Source organism: Rhinopithecus roxellana, chromosome 2, assembly GCF_007565055.1.
Source record: "Rhinopithecus roxellana isolate Shanxi Qingling chromosome 2, ASM756505v1, whole genome shotgun sequence".
Lineage (NCBI taxonomy): Eukaryota > Metazoa > Chordata > Mammalia > Primates > Cercopithecidae > Rhinopithecus > Rhinopithecus roxellana.
Genome location: NC_044550.1, coordinates 127,516,367 through 127,538,835, shown reverse-complemented (window position 1 = coordinate 127,538,835; position 22,469 = coordinate 127,516,367). Strand labels below are relative to the sequence as shown.

Sequence of the window (22,469 nt, the reverse complement as noted above, 5' to 3'; positions counted from 1 at the left end):
AATCTCTAAGCATTTGCTTATCTGTAAAGGATTTTATTTCTCCTTCACTTATGAAACTTAGTTTGGCTGGATATGAAATTCTGGGTTTAAAATTCTTTTCTTGAAGAACGTTGAATATTGGCCCCCACTCTCTTCTGGCTTGTAGAGTTTCTGCCGAGAGATCTGCTGTTAGTCTGATGGGCTTCCCTTTGTGGGTGACCCGACCTTTCTCTCTGGCTGCCCTTAAGATTTTTTCCTTCATTTCAACTTTGGTGAATCTGGCAATTATGTGTCTTGGAGTTGCTCTTCTGGAGGAGTATCTTTGTGGCGTTCTCTGTATTTCCTGAATTTGAATGTTGGCCTGCCCTACTAGGTTGGGGAAGTTCTCCTGGATGATATCCTGAAGAGTGTTTTCCAACTTGGTTCCATTTTCCCCCTCACTTTCAGGCACCCCAATCAGACGTAGATTTGGTCTTTTTACGTAATCCCATACTTCTTGCAGGCTTTGCTCATTTCTTTTTCTTCCTTTTTCTTTTGGTTTCTCTTCTCGCTTCATTTCATTCATTTGATCTTCAATCGCTGATACTCTTTCTTCCAGTTGATCGAGTCGGTTACTGAAGCTTGTGCATTTGTCACGTATTTCTCGTGTCATGGTTTTCATCTCTGTCATTTCGTTTATGATCTTCTCTGCATTAATGAGTCTAGCTGTCAATTCTTCCACTCTTTTTTCAAGATTTTTAGTTTCTTTGCGCTGGGTACGTAATTCCTCCTTTAGCTCTGATAAGTTTGATGGACTGAAGCCTTCTTCTCTCCTCTCGTCCAAGTCATTCTCTGACCAGCTTTGATCCGTTGCTGGTGATGGGCTGCGCTCCTTTGCAGGGGGAGATGCGCTCTTATTTTTTGAATTTCCAGCTTTTCTGCCCTGCTTCTTCCCCATCTTTGTGGTTTTATCTGTCTCTGGTCTTTGATGGTGGTGACGAACTGATGGGGTTTTGGTATAGGTGTCCTTCCTGTTTGATAGTTTTCCTTCTGACAGTCAGAAGGACTCTCTGTTGGTCTGTTGGAGATTGCTTGAGGTCCACTCCAGACCCTGTTTGCCTGGGTATCAGCAGCAGAGGTTGCCGAAGATAGAATATTGCTGAACAGCGAGTGTACCTGTCTGATTCTTCCTTTGGAAGTGTCCTCTCAGGGGTGTACTCCACCCTGTGAGGTGTGGGGTGTCAGACTGCCCCTAGTGGGGGATTTCTCCCAGCTAGGCTACTCAGGGGTCAGGGACACACCTGAGCAGGCAGTCTGTCCGTTCTCAGATCTCAACCTCCGCGTTGGGAGATCCGCGGCTCTCCCCAAAGCTGTCAGACAGAGTCGTTCGCGTCTGCACCGGCTCCCGCTACTTCCCCTGTTGGTCTTCAGCTGTGCGCTCTCCCCAGAGGTGGAGACTACAGAGACAGGCAGGCTTCCTTGAGCTGCTGTGAGCTCCACCCAGTTCGAGCTTCCCAGTGGCTTTGTTTACCTACTTAAGCCTCAGCAATGGCGGGCGCCCCTCCCCCAGCCTCGCTGCTGCCTTGCGGATAGATCGCGGCAGACTGCTGTGTTAGCAGTGAGGGAGGCTTCGTGGGCGTGGGACCCTCCCGGCCAGGTGTGGGATATATTCTCCTGGAATGCCTGTATGCTTACAGCGCAGTATTGGGGTGGGAGTTACCCGATTTTCCAGGTGTTGTGTGTCTCAGTTCCCCTGGCTAGGAAAACGGATCCCCTTCCCCCTTGCGCTTCCAGGTGAGGCGATGCCTCGCCTTGCTTCAGCTCTCGCTGGTCAGGCTGCAGCAGCTGACCAGCACCGATTGTCCGGCACTCCCTAGTGAGATGACCCCAGTACCTCAGTTGAAAATGCAGAAATCACCGGTCTTCTGTGTCGCTCACGCTGGGAGTTGGAGACTGGAGTTGTTCCTATTCGGCCATCTTGCTCCGCCCCCCTCTGATCTCATTTTAGATCAAGCTGCCCTGAAGGAAATAGGATTGTAGAATGAAGGGTAACTGGGTATGGGGGATTAGAGAAAGCTGTCTGAGGAGAGGTGACATTTGAGATGAAATTTGCAAGCTGAGGGCCGAATAGGAAGAGCTCCAGTCTCCAACTCCCAGCGCGAGCGACAAGAAGACCGGTGATTTCTGCATCTTCAACTGAGGTACTGGGGTCATCTCACTAGGGAGTGCTGGACAATCGGTGCTGGTCAGTTGCTGCAGCCTGACCAGCGAGAACTGAAGCAGGGCGAGGCATCGCCTCACCTGGGAAGCGCAAGGGGGAAGGGAATCCCTTTTCCTAGCCAGGGGAACTGAGACACACAACACCTGGAAAATTGGGTAACTCCCACCCCAATACTGTGCTCTAAGCAAACGGGCACAAGAGAAGAATATATCCCTCACCTGGCCGGGAGGATCCCACGCCCATGGAGCCTCCCTCATTGTTTTTTTTTTTTTTTTTTTAATTATACTTTAAGTTCTAGGGTACATGTGCATTAAGTGCAGGTTTGTTACATATGCATACTTATGCCATGTTGGTGTGCTGCACCCATCAACTCGTTAGCACCCATCAATTCATCATTTATATCATGTATAACTCCCCAGTGCAATCCCTCCCTCCTCACCCCTCCCCATGATAGGCCCCAGTGTGTGATGTTCCCCTTCCCGAGTCCAAGTGATCTCATTGTTCAGTTCCCACCTATGAGTGAGAACATGCGGTGTTTGGTTTTCTGTTCTTGTGATAGTTTGCTAAGAATGATGGTTTCCAGCTGCATCCATGTCCCTACAAAGGACGCAAACTCATCCTTTTTTATGGCTGCATAGTATTCCATGGTGTATATGTGCCACATTTTCTTAATCCAGTCTGTCACAGATGGACATTTGGGTTGATTCCAAGTCTTTGCTCTTGTGCGGCGATCTAACTGCGAGGCAGCAGCCAGGCTGGGGGAGGGGCGCCCGCCATTGCTGAGGCTTAAGTAGTTAAATAAAGCCACTGGGAAGCTCGAACTGGGTGGAGCTCACAGCAGCTCAAGGAAACCTGCCTGTCTCTATAGACGCCACCTCTGGGGGCAGGGCTCAGCTAAAAAAACAACAGGGGAAGCAACAGAGGCCTGAGCAGATGCGAACGACTCTGTCTGACAGCTTTGAAGAGAGCAGTGGATCTCCCAACATGGAGGTTGAGATCTGAGAACGGACAGACTGCCTGCTCAAGTGGGTCCCTGACCCCTGAGTAGCCTAACTGGGAGACATCCCCCACTAGGGGCAGTCTGACACCCCACACCTCACAGGGTGGAGTACACCCCTGAGAGGAAGCTTCCAAAGTAAGAATCAGACAGGTACACTCGCTGTTCAGCAATATTCTATCTTCTGCAACCTCTGCTGCTGATAGCCAGGCAAACAGGGTCTGGAGTGAACCGCAAGCAATCTCCAACAGACCTATAGCTGAAGGTCCTGACTGTCAGAAGGAAAACTATCAAACAGGAAGGACACCTATACCAAAACCCCATCAGTACGTCACCATCATCAAAGACCAGAGACAGATAAAACCACAAAGTTGGGGAAGAAGCAGGGCAGAAAAGCTGGAAATTCAAAAAATAAGAGCGCATCTCCCCCTGCAAAGGAGCGCAGCCCATCGCCAGCAACGGATCGAAGCTGGTCAGAGAATGACTTTGACGAGATGAGAGAAGAAGGCTTCAGTCCATCAAACTTCTCAGAGCTGAAGGAGGAATTACGTACCCAGTGCAAAGAAACTAAAAATCTTGAAAAAAGAGTGGAAGAATTGACAGCTAGACTAATTAATGCAGAGAAGATCATAAACGAAATGACAGAGATGAAAACCATGACACGAGAAATACGTGACAAATGCACAAGCTTCAGTAACCGACTCGATTACTGGAAGAAAGAGTATCAGCGAATGAGGATCAAATGAATGAAATGAAGTGAGAAGAGAAACCAAAAGAAAAAAGAAGAAAAAGAAAGAACAAAGCCTACAAGAAGTATGGGATTATGTAAAAAGACCAAATCTACGTCTGATTGGGGTGGCTGAAAGTGAGGGGGAAAATGGAACCAAGTTGGAAAACACTCTTCAGGATATCATCCAGGAGAACTTCCCCAACCCAGTATGGCAGGACAACATTCAAATTCAGGAAATACAGAGAACGCCACAAAGATACTCCTCGAGAAGAGCAACTCCAAGACACATAATTGCCAGATTCACCAAAGTTGAAATGAAGGAAAAATTCTTAAGGGCAGCCAGAGAGAAAGGTCGGGTTACCCACAAAGGGAAGCCCATCGGAGTAACAGCAGATCTCTCGGTAGAAACTCTACAAGCCTGAAGAGAGTGGGGGCCAATATTCAACGTTCTTAAAGAAAAGAATTTTCAACCCAGAATTTCATATCCAGCCAAACTAAGTTTCATAAGTGAAGGAGAAATAAAATCCTTTACAGATAAGCAAATGCTTAGAGATTTTATCATCACCAGGCCTGCCTTACAAGAGACCCTGAAGGAAGCCCTAAACATGGAAAGGAACAACCGGTACCAGCCATTGCAAAAACATGCCAAAATGTAAAGACCATCGAGGCTAGGAAGAAACTGCATCAACTAACGAGCAAAATAACCAGTTAATATCATAATGGCAGGATCAAGTTCACACATAACAATATTTTTTTTTTTTTTTGAGATGGAGTCTCGCTCTGTCGCCCCGGCTGGAGTGCAGTGGCCGGATCTCAGCTCACTGCAAGCTCCGCCTCCTGGGTTCACGCCATTCTCCTGCCTCAGCCTCCCAAGTAGCTGGGACTACAGGCGCCCGCCACCTCGCCCGGTTAGTTTTTTGTATTTTTTAGTAGAGACGGGGTTTCACCGTGTTAGCCAGGATGGTCTCGATCTCCTGACCTCGTGATCCGCCCGTCTCGGCCTCCCAAAGTGCTGGGATTACAGGCTTGAGCCACCGCGCCCGTTCACACACATAACAATATTAACCTTAAATGTTAATGGACTAAATCTACAATGAAAAGACACAGACTGGCAAACTGGGTAAAGAGTCAAGACCCATCAGTCTGCTGTATTCAGGAGACTCATCTCACATGCAGAGACATACATAGGCTCAAAATAAAGGGATGGAGGAAGATCTACCAAGCAAATGGAGAACAAAAAAAAGCAGGGGTTGCAATCCTAGTCTCTGATAAAACAGACTTTAAACCATCAAAGATCAAAAGAGACAAGGCCATTACATAATGGTAAAGGGATCAATTCAACAGGAAGAGCTAACTATCCTAAATATATATGCACCCAATACAGGAGCACCCAGATTCATAAAGCAAGTCCTTGGAGACTTACAAAGAGACTTAGACTCCCATACAATAATAATGGGAGACTTCAACACTCCACTGTCAACATTAGACAGATCAACGAGACAGAAAGTTAACAAGGATATCCAGGAATTGAACTCATCTCTGCACCAAGCGGACCTAATAGACATCTATAGAACTCTCCACCCCAAATCAACAGAATATACATTCTTCTCAGCACCACATCGCACTTATTCCAAAATTGATCACATAATTGGAAGTAAAGCACTCCTCAGCAAATGTACAAGAACAGAAATTATAACAAACTGTCTCTCAGACCACAGTGCAATCAAACTAGAACTCAGGACTAAGAAACTCAATCAAAACCGCTCAACTACATGGAAACTGAACAACCTGCTCCTGAATGACTACTGGGTACATAATGAAATGAAGGCAGAAATAAAGATGTTCTTTGAAACCAATGAGAACAAAGATACAACATACCAGAATCTCTGGGACACATTTAAAGCAGTGTGTAGAGGGAAATTTATAGCATTAAATGCCCACAAGAGAAAGCAGGAAAGATCTAAAATTGACACTCTAATATCACAATTAAAAGAACTAGAGAGGCAAGAGCAAACACATTCAAAAGCTAGCAGAAGGCAAGAAATAACTCAGATCAGAGCAGAACTGAAGGAGATAGAGACATAAAAAACCCTCCAAAAAATCAAAGAATCCAGGAGTTGGTTTTTTGAAAAGATCAACAAAATTGACAGACTGCTAGCAAGACTAATAAAGAAGAAAAGAGAGAGGAATCAAATAGACGCAATAAAAAATGATAAAGGGGATATCACCACCGACCCCATAGAAATACAAACTACCATCAGAGAATACTATAAACACCTCTACGCAAATCAACTAGAAAATCTAGAAGAAATGGATAATTTCCTGGACACTTACACTCTCCCAAACTAAACCAGGAAGAAGTTGAATCCCTGAATAGACCAACAGCAGGCTCTGAAATTGAGGCAACAATTAATAGCCTACCCACCAAAAAAAGTCCAGGACCAGATGGATTCACAGCTGAATTCTACCAGAGGTACAAGGAGGAGCTGGTACCATTCCTTCTGAAACTATTCCAATCAATAGAAAAAGAGGGAATCCTCCCTAACTCATTTTATGAGGCCAACATCATCCTGATACCAAAGCCTGGTAGAGACACAACAAAAAAAGAGAATTTTAGACCAATATCCCTGATGAACATCGATGCAAAAATCCTCAATAAAATACTGGCAAACCGGATTCAGCAGCACATCAAAAAGCTTATCCACCATGATCAAGTGGGCTTCATCCCTGGGATGCAAGGCTGGTTCAACATTCGCAAATCAATAAGCATAATCCAGCATATAAACAGAACCAAAGTCAAGAACCACATGATTATCTCAATAGATGCAGAAAAGGCCTTTGACAAAATTCAACAGCCCTTCATGCTAAAAACGCTCAATAAATTCGGTATTGATGGAAAGTACCTCAAAATAATAAGAGCTATTTATGACAAACCCACAGCTAATATCATACTGAATGGGCAAAAACTGGAAAAATTCCCTTTGAAAACTGGCACAAGACAGGGATGCCCTCTTTCACCCCTCCTATTCAACATAGTGTTGGAAGTTCTGGCTAGGGCAATCAGGCAAGAGAAAGAAATCAAGGGTATTCAGTTAGGAAAAGAAGAAGTCAAATTGTCCCTGTTTGCAGATGACATGATTGTATATTTAGAAAACCCCATCGTCTCAGCCCAAAATCTCCTTAAGCTGATAAGCAACTTCAGCAAAGTCTCAGGATACAAAATTAATGTGCAAAAATCACAAGCATTCTTATACACCAGTAACAGACAAGCAGAGAGCCAAGTCAGGAATGAACTTCCATTCACAATTGCTTCAAAGAGAATAAAATACCTAGGAATCCAACTTACAAGGGATGTAAAGGACCTCTTCAAGGAGAACTACAAACCACTGCTCAGTGAAATCAAAGAGGACACAAACAATTGGAAGAACATACCATGCTCATGGATAGGAAGAATCAATATCGTGAAAATGGCCATACTGCCCAAGGTTATTTATAGATTCAATGCCATCCCCATCAAGCTACCAATGAGTTTCTTCACAGAATTGGAAAAAACTGCCTTAAAGTTCATATGGAACCAAAATAGAGCCTGCATTGCCAAGACAATCCTAAGTCAAAAGGACAAAGCTGGAGGCGTCACGCTACCTGACTTCAAACTATACTACAAGGCTACAGTAACCAAAACAGCATGGTACTGGTACCAAAACAGAGATATAGACCAATGGAACAGAACAGAGTCCTCAGAAATAATACCACACATCTACAGCCATCTGATCTTTGACAAACCTGAGAGAAACAAGAAATGGGGAAAGGATTCCCTATTTAATCAATGGTGCTGGGAAAATTGGCTAGCCATAAGTAGAAAGCTGAAACTGGATCCTTTCCTTACTCCTTATACGAAGATTAATTCAAGATGGATTAGAGACTTAAATGTTAGACCTAATACCATAAAAACCCTAGAATAAAATCTAGGTAGTACCATTCAGGACATAGGCATGGGCAAGGACTTCATGTCTAAAACACCAAAAGCAACGGCAGCAAAAGCCAGAATTGACAAATGCGATCTCATTAAACTAAAGAGCTTCTGCACAGCAAAAGAAACTACCATCAGAGTGAACAGGCAACCTACAGAATGGGAGAAAATTTTTGCAATCTACTCATCTGACAAAGGGCTAATATCCAGAATCTACAAAGAACTCAAACAAATATACAAGAAAAGAACAAACAACCCCATCAAAAAGTGGGCAAAGGATATGAACAGACATTTCTCAAATGAAGACATTCATACAGCCAACAGACACATGAAAAAATGCTCATCATCACTCGCCATCAGAGAAATGCAAATCAAAACCACAATGAGATACCATCTCACACCAGCTAGAATGGCAATCATTAAAAAATCAGGACACAACAGTTGTTGGAGAGGATGTGGAGAAATAGGAACACTTTTACACTGTTGGTGGGATTGTAAACTAGTTCAACCATTATGGAAAACAGTATGGCAATTCCTCAAGGATCTAGAACTAGATGTACCATATGACCCAGCCATCCCACTACTGGGTATATACCCAAAGGATTATAAATTATTCTACTACAAAGACACATGCACACGTATGTTTATTGCAGCACTATTCACAATAGCAAAGACTTGGAATCAACCCAAATGTCCATCTGTGACAGACTGGATTAAGAAAATGTGGCACATATACACCATGGAATACTATGCAGCCATTAAAAAGGATGAGTTTGCGTCCTTTGTAGGGACATGGATGCAGCTGGAAACCATCATTCTTAGCAAACTATCACAAGAACAGAAAACCAAACACCGCACGTTCTCACTCATAGGTGGGAATTGAACAATGAGATCACTTGGACTCGGGAAGGGGAACATCACACACTGGGGCCTATCATGGGGAGGGGGGAGGGGGGAGGGATTGCATTGGGGAGTCATACATGATATAAATGATGAATTGATGGGTGCTGACGAGTTGATGGGTGCAGCACACCAACATGGCAGAAATATACATATGTAACAAACCTGCACGTTATGCACATTGTACCCTAGAACTTAAAGTATAATAAAAAAAAAAAAATAGAAATTTGCAAGCTGAGAAAACAGTTGTGAGGGCTGGGATGCTGGCAGAAGGAACACATATAGAGGACTGAGGGAGAGCCACATCTGGTGTGTTTGAGGGACATCAGGGTTACTGGCTTGGCTGAAGCTTGGTGAAGAGTAGTAGATGATGTGGAGAGGCTGGGGAGGGCCATACCAGGGGCTTGTAGAACACAGTGAGAAGTGTTGCTTTTATTTTTTCTTATTTTCTTTTTATTATTAGTATTATTTTTAATGTCAATATTTTTTTTTTTAAATTTTTTAGTTGGAATCTCACTCTGTCACCCAGGCTGGGGTGCAGTGGCATGATCTTGGTTCCCTGCAACCTCTGCCTTCTGGCTTCAAGCGACTCTCTTGCCTCAGCCTCTGGAGTAGCTGGGATTACACGTGCACACCACCATGCCCAGCTAATTTTTGTACTTTTAGCAGAGATGGAATTTCACTGTGATGGGCAGGGTGGTCTCAAACTCCTGACCTCAAGTTATCTGCCTGCCTTGGCCTCCCAAAGTGCTGGGATTACAGGCGTTAGCCACCGTGCCTGGCCATTGTCAATAGTTTTCAGGCAGGTGGTTTTTGGTTATGTGGATAAGTTCTTTAGAGGTGATTTCTGAGATTTTAGTGCACCTATCACCCAAGCAGTGTACACTGTACCAAATATGTAGTATTTTTTTGTTATTACATTTTTGCCATAGGTTTTTGGGGGAATGGGTGGTGTTTGGTTATGTGAATAGGTTATTTAGTGGTGATTTCTGAGATTTTGGTGCATCCATCACCCGAGCAGTGTAATTGTAACCAATTAGTAGTCTTTTATTCCTCACTCCCTCCCACCCTTTCCCCTGAGTCTCCAAAGTTCATTGTATCATTCTTATGGCTTTGCATCCTCATAGCTTAGCTCCCACTTATGTGCAAGAACATATAATGTTTGGTTTTCCATTCCTGAGTCACTTCACTTAGAATAATGGTCTCCAATTCCATCCAGGTTGTTGCAAATGCCATTATTTTATTCATTTTTATGCCTGAATAGTATTCCATTACACACACACACACACACACACACACACACACACACACACACACACTATCTATCTATCTATCTATCTATCTATCTATCTATCTATCTATCTATCTATCTGTCTGTCTGTCTGTCTGTCTGTCTGTCTGTCTGTCTATCTATCTATCTATCTATCATCTATCTAATCATATTTTCTTTATCCACTTATTGATTGATGGGCTGGTTCTATATTTTTGCAATTTCAAATTGTGCTGCTGTAAACATGTATGTGCAAGTATCTTTTTCATATAATGACTTCTTTTCCTCTGGGTAGATACCCAGGAGTGTGATTGCTGGATCAAATTGTAGATCTATTTTTAGTTCTTTAAGGAATCTCCACACTGTTTTCCATAGTGGTTGTACAAGTTTACCTTCCCACAAACAGTGTAAAAGTGTTCCTTTTTCACTATATCCATGTTGACATTTATTAGTTTTTGATTTTTTGATTATGGCCATTCTTGCAGGAGTAAGGTGGTATCACACTGTGGTTTTGATCTGCATTTCCCTGATCATTAGTGATGTTGAGCATTTTTCCATATGTTTTTTGGCCATTTGTATATCTTCTTTTGAGAATTGTCTTTTCATGTCCTTAGCCCACTTTTTGATGGGATTTTTTTTTCTTGCTGATTTGTTTGAGTTCCTTGTAGATTCTGGGTATTAGTCCTTTGTCAGATGTATAGATAGCAAAGATTTCCCCCTACCTTGTGAGTTGTCTGTTTAGTCTGCCGATTATTTCTTTTGCTGTGCAGAAGTTTTTTAGTTTAATTAAGCTCCATCTGTTTATCTTTGTTTTTGTTGCATTTGTTTTTGGGTTCTTGGTCATGAAGTCTCTGCCTAAGCCAATTTTAAAAGAGCTTTTCCAATGTCGTATTCTAGAATTTTTATGGTTTCAGGTGTTAGATCTAAGTCTTTGATCCATCTTGAGTTGATTTTTGTATAAAGTGAGAGATGGGGATCCAGTTTTATTCTTCTACATGTGGCTTACCAATTATCCTAGTACCATTTGTTGAATAGAATGTCCTTTTCCACTTCATGTTTTTGTTTGCTTTGTTGAAGATCAGTGGACCGTAATCATTTGGCTTTATTTCTGGGTTCTCTATTCTGTTCCATTGGTCTATATGCCTGTTTTTATACCAGTGCCATGCTGTTTTGGTGACTAGGGCCTTATAGTATATTTTGAAGTTGGGTAATGTAAGGCCTCTAATTTATTATTTTTACTTAGTCTTGCTTTGGCTATGTAGACTCTTTTTTGGTTCCATATGAATTTTAGGTTTTTTTCCAGTTCTGTGAAGAATGATGGTGCTATTTTAATGAGAATTGCATTGAATTTGTAGATTGCTTTTGGCAGTATGGTTATTTTCACAATATTGATTCTACCCATCCATGAGCATGGATGTGTTCGCATTTGTTTGTGTCATCTATGATTTCTTTCAGCAGTGTTTCATGATTTTCTTTATAGAGGTCTTTCACCTCCTTGGTTAAGTATATTCCTAAACATTTTATTTTATTTATTTTTTCAGCTATTGTGAAAGGGGTTGAATTCTTGATTTGATTATCACCGTGGTTTGGTGTATAGAAGGGCTACTAATTTGTGTACACTAATTTTGTATCTTGAAGCTTTGCTGAATTCATTTACCAGTTCTAGGAGCTTTTTGGTGGAGTCTTTGGGGTTTTCCAGATATACCATTATGTCATCCGCAAACAGTGACAGTTTGACTTCCTCTTTATCAATTTGATACCTTTTATTTCTTTCTCTTGTTGATTGTGCTGGCTAGAACTTTCAGTACTATGTTGAATAGAAGTGGTGAAAGTGGGCATCCTTGTCTTGTTCCAGGTCACAGGGGAATGCTTTCAACTTTTCCCTATTCAGTATAATGTTGGCTGTGGGTTTGTAATAAATGGCTTTTATTACCTTAAGGCGTGACCTTTCTATGCCGATTTTGCTGAGGGTTTTAATCATAAAGGGACGCTGGATTTTGTCAACTGCTTTTTCTATGTCTATTGAGATGATCATATGATTTTTCTTTTAAATTCTGTTTATGTGGTGTATCACATTTATTGACTTACAGATGTTAAACCATCCCTGCATCCTTGATTTCATATCCCTGATACCCACTTGATCATGGTGGATTGTCTTTTTGATATTCTGGTGAATTCAGTTTGCTAGTATTTTGTTGAGGATTTTTGCAACTATATTCATCAGATATATTGGGCTGTAGTTTTTTTTTTGTTGTTGTTGTTATCTCCTTTGCTAGTTTTGGTATTAGAGTGATACTGGCTTCATAGAATGATTTAGAAAGGATCCCCTCTTTATCTTTTGGAATAGTGTCAACAGGATTAGTACCAAGTCTTCTTTGAATGTCTGATGGAATTTGGCTGTGAATCTGTCTGGTCCTAGACTTTTTTTTTGTTAGCAACTTTTAAATTGCCATTTCAATCTTGCTACTTTTCATTGGTCTGTTCAGAGTTTCTATTTCTTCCTGGTTTAATCTAGGAGGGTTGTGTATTTCCAGAAATTTATCCATCTCCTCTAGATTTTCTAGTTTATGTACTTAGACATGTTCATGGTAGCATTGAATGATCTTTTGTATTTCTGTGGTATTTGTTGTAGTATCTTCTGTTTTGTTTCTAATTGAACTTATTCTTTACTTGGGTTATTTCACTAATAGTCTATCAATTTTATTTGTCTTTTCAAATAGTCAGCTTTTTGTTTCATTTATCTTTTGTATTTTTTGTTCATTTGTTTTTTCAATGTCATTTAATTCGGCTCTGATTTTTGTTATTTCTTTTCTTCTGCTGGGCTTGGGTTTGGTTTGTTCTTTTTTCTCTAGTTCCTTGAGGTGTGATCTTAGATTCTCTATTTGTGCTGTTTCAAACTTTTTGATATAGGCATTTAAGGCTATGAACTTTCTTAGTACTGCCTTTGCTGTATCGCAGAGGTTTTGATAGGTTGTTTCACTATTATCATTCAGTTCAAATAATTTTTTAAATTTCCATCTTGATTTCATTGTGGACACAATGATCATTCAAGAGCAGGTTATTTAATTTCTATATATTTGCATGGTTTCGAAGGTTCCTTTTGAAGTTGATTTCCAATTTTTATTTTTTATTTTTTGAGATGGAGTTTTGCTCTGTCACCCAGGCTGGAGTGCCATGGCTCACTGCAACCTCCGCCTTCCAGGTTCAATTGATCCTCCCGTCTCACCCTCCCAAGTACCTGGGATTACAGGCATGCACCACCACATCCAGTTAAATTTTGTATTTTTAGTAGAGACAGGGTTTCACACCATGTTGGTCAGGCTGGTCTTGAACTCCCGACCTCAGGTGATCCACCTGCCTCGGCCTCTAAAAGTGCTGGGATTACAGGCATGAGCCACTGTGTCCGGCTGATTTCTAATTCTATTCCATTGTGGTCTGAGAGAGAGTACTTGCTATCATTTCTTTTTCTTAAATTTGTTGAAAATTGTATTGTGGCCTATCATATGGTCTATCTTGGAGAATGTTGCATGTGCTGATGAATAGAATGTGTATTCTGCAGTTGTTAGGTAGAATGTTCTGTAAATATCTGTTAAGTCCATTTGTTCCAGGGTATTGTTTAAGTGTTTATTTGTTGACTTTCTCTCTTGATGACCTCTCTAGTGCTATCAGTGCAGTACTGAAGTCCCCACTGTTATTGTGTTGCTATCTATCTCATTTCTTAGGTCTAGTAGTAATTGTTTTATAAATTTGGGAATGCCAGTGTTAGGTGCATATATATTTAGGGTTGTGATATTTTCCTGTTGGCCTAGTCCTTTTATCATTATATAATGTACTTCTTTGTCTTTTTTAACTGCTGTTGTTTTAAAGTTTGTTTTGTCTGATATAAAAATAGCAACTCCTGCTCACTTTTGGTGTCCATTTGCATGGAATATCTTTTCCACCCCTTTACCTTAAGTTTATGTGAGTCCTTAGGTGTCAGTGAGTCTTTTGAAGACAGCAGGTACTTGGCTGGTAAATTCTTACCCATTCTGCCATTCTAAGTCTTGTAAATGGAGCATTTAGGGCGTTTACATTTAATGTTATTATTGAGACGTGAGGTACTATTCTATTCATTGTGCTGTTGCCTGAATACCGTGGGTTTTCTTTCATTGTGTTGTTATTTATTAGGTTCTGTGAGATTTATGCTTTCTGGAGATTCTGTTTTGGTGTATTTCAAGGATTTGTTTCAAGATTTAGAGCTCCTTTTAGCAGTTCTTGTAGTGCTGGCTTGGTAGTGGCAAATTCTCTTAGCATTTGTTTCTCTGTAAAAGACTGTATCTTTCCTTCATTTATGAAAACTTAGTCTTGCTGGCTACAAAATTCTTGGCTGATAATTTTTTGGTTTAAAGGGGCTAAAGATAGGACCCTAATCTATTCTAGCTTGTAGGTTTTTTGCTGAGAAATCTGCTGTTAATCTGATAGGTTTTCCTTTATAGGTTACCTGACATTTTTACCTCATACCTCTTAAGATTCTTTTCTTTGTCTTGACTTTAGATAACCTGATGACTGTGTGCCTAGGTGGTGATGTTTTTGCAATGTATTTCCCAAGTGTTTTTTGAGCTTCTTGTATTTGGATGTCTAGATCTCTAGCAAGGCTAGGGAAGTTCTCCTCAATTATTCCCTCAAATATGTTTCCAAACTTTTAGATTTCTCTTCTTCCTTGGGAACACTAATTATTCATGGGTTTGTTCATTTAACATAATCCAAAACTTCCTGGAGGCTTTGTTTATTTTTTAAATTGTTTTTCCTTTGTCTTTGTCAGATTGGGTTAACTTGAAAGCCTTGTCTTCAACCTTTGAAGTTCTTTCTTCTATTTGTTCAATTCTATTGCTGAGATTTTCCACTGCATTTTGCACTTCTCTAAGCGTGTCCTTCATTTCCAGAAGTTGTGATTGTTTTTTATTTATCCTACCTATTTCACCAGAGATTTTTCCATTCATATCCTGCATCTTTTTTTTTTATTTCTTTAAGTTGGACTTTACCCTTTTCTGGTGCCTCCTTGATTGGCTTAAGAGTCAACTTGAATTCTTTTTCTGGCAATTCAGTGATTTCATCTTGGTTTGGATCCATTGCTGGTGAGCTAGTGTGATCTTTTGGGTCTGATAAAGAACCTTGTTTTGCCTTAATAATAGAATTGTCTTTCTGGTTCCTTCTCATTTGTGTAGACTATGTCAGAGGGAAGATCTCAAGGCTGCTGTTCAGATTCTTTTGTCCCACAGGGTGCTCCCTTGATGTGGTGCTCTCCCCTTTCCCCCACGGATGGGGCTTTCTGAGAGCTGAACTGTAGTGATTATTTCTCTACTGGATCTAGCTACCCAGCAGAGCTACTGGGTTCTGGGCTGGTACTTGGGAGTATCTGCAAAGAGTCCTGTGATGTGATGTGTCTTCAGATCTCTTGGTCATGGATACCAGCACTTGCTCCAGTGGAGGAAACAGGGGAGTGAAGCATACTCTGTGAGGGTCCTTGGTTGTATTTTTGTTAAGTGTGCTAGTTTTGTGTTAGCTGGCCTCCAGCCAGGGGGTGGCACTTTCAAGAGCACATCAGCTGTGGTAGTATATAGGCAGGATCAGATGGTGGGTGGGGCCATGGAACTCCTACAAAAGTATGTCCTTTTTCTTCAGCTACAAGGGCCAGTAGAGAAAGACCATCAGGTGGGGCAGGGTTAGGTGCCTCTGAGCTCAGACTCTTGTTGGGCTGGGCTGGCTGTAGCTGCTGTGGGAGATGGGTGTGTGGATCCTAGGCCAATGGAGTTATATTTCCAGGGGAATCATCGCCGCCTCTGGTGTGTCACATAGGTTGCCAGGGAAGTGGGGAAAAGCTGGCAGCCACAGGCCTCACCCAGCTCCCATGCAACCCATAGTGCAAAAGGTTGGTCTCACTCTAACCACACCCCCACAACAGCACTCAGTTTCTGTCCAGGCAGCTGGTGAGCAGGGCTAGGAACTTGCCCCAGGCTAAAAGCCTCCCAGCTGAGAAAGCAAGCTGACTGATTGTTTCTTGGCTGTCCCACGGACCCTGCAGCAGCAATCCACTTCCTTCAAAGGGTCTGTGGGTTCCCTTGGCTTTCCTGGCATGTTCCTGTGGTAGTTCTTGGAGCAAAAGTTCACAATGTGGGTCTCCATGCACTGCTCTCTCTGTTGAAGTGGGAGCTGCAAGTTAGTTTTGCCTCCTATTTGCCATTTTCCTGCCATCCCCAAGATGTAGTCTTTTATCCCTTACCCCATCCCACCCATCCCTCCAAGTCCCCAAAGTTCATTGTATAACTCATGCCTTTGAATCCTCATAACTTAGCTCCCACTTATAGGTAAGAACGTACAATATTTGGTTTTTAATTCCCGAGTTACCTCACTCAGAATAACGGCATTCAGCCCCATCCAAGTTGCTGCAAAAGATATAATTTTGTTCCTTTTCATGGCTGAGTAGTATTCCATGGTGTGTGTGTGTGTGTGTGTGTGTGTGTGTATATACGTAAGTATATGTGTGTGTGTATATATATATATATTACATTTTCTTTATCCAGTCATTGGTCAATGGGTGCTTAAGTTGGTTCCATATCTTTGCAATTGTGCTGCTATAAACATGTGTGTCCAAGTCTTTTTAACATAATGACTTCTTTCCTTTTGGGTAGATCCCCAGTAGTGGGATTGCTGGATCAAATGGTAGTTCTCCTTTTAGTTCTTTAAGGAATCTCTAAACTGTTTTCCATTGTAATTGTACTAATTTACATTCTCATGGTGATTTTATTTTACTTGCGATGGAAGCCACAGTAGTGTCTCAAGCAGGAGAGTGAAGAAAAATGATATATGTCAATTTGGCTGCTCTTTGAAAAACGGATTATAGGGAGATAAGAACGGATGCAAGGAGATAAGTCCTGAGGCTTCTTCAGCTGTCCAGTAGAGAGATGATGGTGATCTTTGCTGGTGTAATGGAAATAAAGTTGGAGATAAGTGGATAGACTTAGAATATATTTTGAAAGTAGAATTGATAGGATTGGCAGAGAGGGTAGATGTTGTTGGGTGAGGAGAAGGAAAGAATCAAGGAGACTTCTATGTTTTTGGTTTGAGCAGCTGGATGAAGGGAGTGGCATTTCCTGGGAAGAATAAAGGAATAGCATGTTTTGAAGTGATGACATCTAGAATTAATTACAGATGAATAGTTGCAAGGAAAAGGATAGCATGATAAATATAATATGCCTCATGAAATCTCTATTGATGGTTCTGCTTTCTTTACTAGGTATTCATTTGATTCTTTTCTGTTTTTACCATTCTAAAAATTATTTAAAAAAATTTTTTTGTCATTGCATAGTAGGAGTATACATTTTTAGGGTACATGGGATGTTTTGATAAAGGCATGCATTGTAAAATAAGCACATTGTGGAGAATGGGATATCCATTCCCTTAAGCATTTATCCTTTGGGTTACAAACAATTCAGTTACATTCTTTATTTTAAAATATACAATTAAATTATCATTGATTATAGTCACCTTATTGTACTATCAAATAGTAGGTCTTATTCTTTTGATTTTTTTTGACCCATTAGCCATTGCCACCTCCCTCCCCGAGTCCCCTACTACCTTAGTAGGTAATCATTTGAGATTGATACTTAGGGTTGGGCAGTGCATTCTCTGACTCGCACATGACCTGAGGACCTCATAAAAGGAGCTGTGCTCCTGGACCTTGAGCTTTCCAGTACAGCAGGGGTGTAACATCATTCATAACTAGGTTAGAATAAGCTGACCACGTCTTCAATATGTTGAAGGCCCCTCTGTATCCCTCTGTGTGATTCATTTCCCATGCAGGAGTAAACACTATCCTGAGTATTGTGATTTTTTTTTAGCACTTTCATGCGTTCCTTTCTATTGTTACCATATATGACAGATCCCTAGACAATACTTCTTTTTTTCTAAATGACATTTGACGTATGTATTTTACAACATACTTTTTTAAAAAAAATTTAAAGTAATCTTTCTGAGATTCCTCCTTGTGGACCTATGTAGCCCTAATTCACTCATTAGGGTTGTGTAGTGTTCCATTCCACATATGTAGCACCATTTGTTTATTCATTTTCCTGTTTATGGACAGCCAGGCTCTTTCTAACTTTTATTATTATAAGCAGTGCTTATTACAAATACTCACTTTTCAAACATCCCTCCTAACTTCCAAGCTTAAGCTAGAAATTTACAGAAGACTAATTTGAGAATGCTGTATAGCAAATATCTCCTTATTTTCATGGATTAAATGTGGGAAAATGTCTAAGGAAATTCCTTTGCTGAAATAAGAATTTTGGTAGAGAGAAGTGGAGAAAAGTGGGTCACTGAAACTGCCATTGTTCACAGTCATCCTAAATTATCGTTAAAACAATTCCTCAGGCACCAGCCAAAGAGGTCTCTGCTGCTATCTGGCCTTTCAGGTTTGGATATGACAATGAAGGGTGGTCTAGTCTAGAAAGATCAGCTCACCTTCTCAATGAAACAGGTAAGTCTTTCTGGAATTAGTTCCAGGTTTTGAGAAACATTGTTACTTTTATTTTCAGCAGGGTCATAAGCCATAACTTAACACAGGTATTAAATTAAATTTATGACCAGCAGATGGTCATAAACTCACCTCAAAAATGCTCTACTTTGGCAGGCAGCTTCAGGGGGACTGAGCTTCTGTAACCACGTCTGTCTTTGTTTGAAAGCAATTACTTCAGTTGATTCTGAGCAACTCCTCATATTGAGTATCTGCAGGGGATTCGTGTTGTGTTGTTCTTAGGGATACCCCTGCTAGTAGCTCCTGTCATCTAGGGACCCACTGCTGGGGAGCAGAAAACTGTTGGATCAAAAGGCAGAATGGGTTGCAGGGAAAAGAAAGAGAGAACAGACTGTTACTGTGTCTATGTAGAAAAGGAAGACATAAGAAATTCCATTTTGATTTATACTAAGAAAATTGTTTTGCCTTGAGATGCTGTTAATCTGTAACTTTAGTCCCAACCCTGTGCTCACAGAAACATGTTATGTATGGAATCAAGATTTAAGGGGTCTAGGGCTGTGCAGGATGTGCCTTGTTAACAATATGTTTACAGGCAGTATGCTTGGTAAAAGTCATCGCCATTCTCCATTCTCGATTAGCCAGAGGCACAATGCACTGCGGAAAGTCACAGGGGCCTCTGCCCAAGAAAGCCTGGGTATTGTCCAAGGTTTCCCCCCACTGAGACAGCCTGAGATATGGCCTCATGGGAAGGGAAAGACTTGACTGTCCCCCAGCCCGACACCCATAAAGGGTGTATGCTGGGGAGGATTAGTAAAAGAGGAAGGCCTCTTGCAGTTGAGATAAGAGGAAGGCCTCCATCTCCTGAATGTCCCTGGGAACAGAATGTCTCAGTGTAAAACCCGATCATACATTTGTTCTATTCTGAGATAGGAGAAAACTGCCCTGTGGCTGGAGGTGAGATATGCTGGCAGCAATGCTGCTCTGTTACTCTTTGCTACACTGAGATGTTTGGGTGGAGAGAAGCATAAATCTGGCCTACGTACACATCTGGGCACAGTAAATTCCCTTGAACTTATTTGTAACACAGATTCCTTTGCTCACATGTTTTCCTACTGATCTTCTCCCCACTATCACCGTGTTCTCCTGCCGCATTCCCCTTGCTGAGATAGTGAAAATGGTAATCAATAAATACTAAGGGAACTCAGTGACTGGGGCCAGTGCAGGTCCTCCATATGCTGAGCACTGGTCCTCTGGGATCAGTATTCTTTCTCTATACTTTGTCTCTGTGTCTTATTTCTTTTCTCAGTCTCTCATCCCACCTTATGAGAAATATCCACAATTGCTTTCAACAGGCCTAGGGTCAATTTGATTTGTTTCAATGCTCCAGGGTGCTCATTTTTGTGTGAAGCATTCTTGAAATGTGAGAGTGTTTTTGGTTTTTAGACCAGCTACGGGTGTATGGAGCAGGATAAGTAAAGGACTAACCTGTTCTGGTTATTCTTAATGATAAGCATGCCTCCTGAGCAATGTCTTAGTATCTATGTGTATATAATACCACTGAGACATTTCTTTGCCACTTAGCCCTTTTTTAGTCTGATTTCAGGCTTCCAAGGCACTCCCGGCCAAGATCTAGAAACGCCAATCAACTTAGTTCTGGGTCAGTACCATGGAGCTGTCTGTCCTGGAATAAAATGCCATGGTGCACCGTTCTCTTGTTTCTGAACATAAATTGGATATTTGAGAAATGCGTTTAGATTATTTGAAATTTTAGGAATGATGTTGAGCACATTTGAAAATTTGTATCCTTCTTGGTAGTTCCTGGAGGTGTTTCACGTTTTAATTGCATTCTAAACATGGGAAAATTCCTTTAGAGCTCAGATTTGAGCCACTTCCTTCCAGTGACTTATTAAAAATTACTTTGTTTTTGGGTTAACAGTAAAGAAAAAAAGGTTAAGGGTCAAGAATGAAATGTTGCTAATTGTTTTTTGCCTTGCTGTGATTCATCACTGTATGCTACTTTTTTTTTTTTTTTTCTGAACAGGTGCAGATTTCATAACAATTTTGGAGAGTGATGCTTCTAAGCCCTATATGGGGAACAATGACTTAACCATGTGGTTAGGGGAGAAGCTGGGTTTCTATACAGACTTTGGTCCAAGCACAAGGTATCACACTTGGGGGTGAGTATACACTTGAGAATTAATCCTGAAGATAGTCCTGAAAGGCTAGACTGCATAGACTTGGAGTGGCAAGTTGATATTTTCATACCTTTGGTGAATGTGCCCCAGTGATGCTTCTTGTGGGTTGAGGAGGTGCTGGAGATATGCACATTCTGTAATTTTTCAAGTGGTTTTTCTATGACTGGATATTTCCAGTTCTTCACTATTATAAATCTAGGAACTGAGGTCACAGCACCAAGCATGTCTGGCCTGGATGCCGTCCTCATGGAGCTTACTTTCCAGTGTAAGACAGAAAATCAACATGTACACACAAAAAATAAATAAGGTACTTCACGATCACGGTAAGTGCTGTGTAGAAAAGAAACCACTGAGGGAGAATAACTGGGTGGGTATTGGCCATGGGGATGCTACTATAGGCAGGGTGATCAGGAAAGTCTCTGCGAAGATGTCATAGTGAGCAGGAGCCAGGATCAGCCTTGGGAAGAGCTGAGGGAACAGTCTGGGTGCAGACTGAGGCAGGATCCATCTTGGTGTGCCTGGAGCATGGGGGGCCAAAGTGCAACTGGTAAGAAAGGAAGTCAAAGATGGGTACCTGATCATAGAGGGCTCCATTTTATCCAGTTGTGATTGGAAGCCACTGAAGGATTTTAAACAGGATAGTGATCTGGAAGAACAGATTCTCAGGGACAAGAGTGGGAGCCAGGAGGCAGAAATAGCACAGATGAGAGATGACAATGGGAACAGCGGAGATGGTGACAAGAGGACAAACTCAGGAACTATTTTAGAATAGAGCCAACAGAACTTACAATAGTTTAGATGTCAGGGGAGGGGAAGGAAGAATCAAGGGCGATGTCTAGGTTTTTGACCTGAGTACCCGCTAAGAGATGATGCCCTTTAATGGAATGGGAACCATCAGGAAAGCTGTAGGTTTGTGCTAAGTGTGAGATACCCCAAGACGGTCAAGTCATGCCTAGTAGGCAGTTGGTTATGGCCTGGAGGGCTGAGAAGGACAGGCCAGGCTGGAGATGGACTTTCAGCTATCATCGTATAGAGACAGACCTGTCTCAGAGACTCCATTCTCTCAGACAGAGAATGCATCTAGCTAGAGAAGAGAAGCCTGCTAAGGACTGAGCTCTGTGGCTTAGAGTGAGGTGGAATGCCTTTTCATATGCCTATAGGACAGTTTTTCATTTCTAATTTTGTAAGTTGTTACTCCATGTCCTAGTTGGCAAGACTGTACCTTCCCATATGTGTTGATTAATATTAGAATTGTTTACGCAAATGTGTTGGCAGAGTAACTGCAAGTACAATGGGTTTTGTGTATTGTTAATGCTGCCCTTTTCATGTGTCCATAGCGCTTACTAAAACAGAGTTGATGGTGTTTCCTTAGTGACACAGTGAGACATGCTAACTAGCAGATGAAACGATCTGACAAGTGGACTGCCATATAAGTCTCTGCCACATCACTTTGAATGTCCCTTGGTGGGATGTGTGCAGTGGGACCCATCCCTTTTTAATGCATGTACATGGTAGAGTGGGACTGACAATGATGCCCATGTCTCTTTTCATTCCAATACAGGATTATGGCTTTGTCAAGATACCCAATTGTGAAATCGGAGCATCACCTTCTTCCGTCACCAGAGGGCGAGATCGCACCAGCCATCACATTGACCGTTAACATTTCGGGCAAGCCAGTGGATTTTGTCGTGACACACTTTGGGAACCACGAGTGGG

The 22,469-nt window shown here is 41.6% G+C and overlaps 1 protein-coding gene across 1 annotated transcript in view; it reads left to right on the top strand.

The window, feature by feature from the left end:
* Window positions 1-22,469, top strand: part of CWH43 (cell wall biogenesis 43 C-terminal homolog) — a 118,830-nt gene that overhangs the window by 37,777 nt on the left and 58,584 nt on the right. Inside the window, exons 10-12 of the mRNA XM_030917603.1 lie at window positions 18,456-18,561; window positions 20,600-20,735; window positions 22,315-22,464. Coding sequence (XP_030773463.1) covers window positions 18,456-18,561; window positions 20,600-20,735; window positions 22,315-22,464 — 392 coding nt within the window. The remainder of the gene's footprint in view (window positions 1-18,455; window positions 18,562-20,599; window positions 20,736-22,314; window positions 22,465-22,469) is intronic.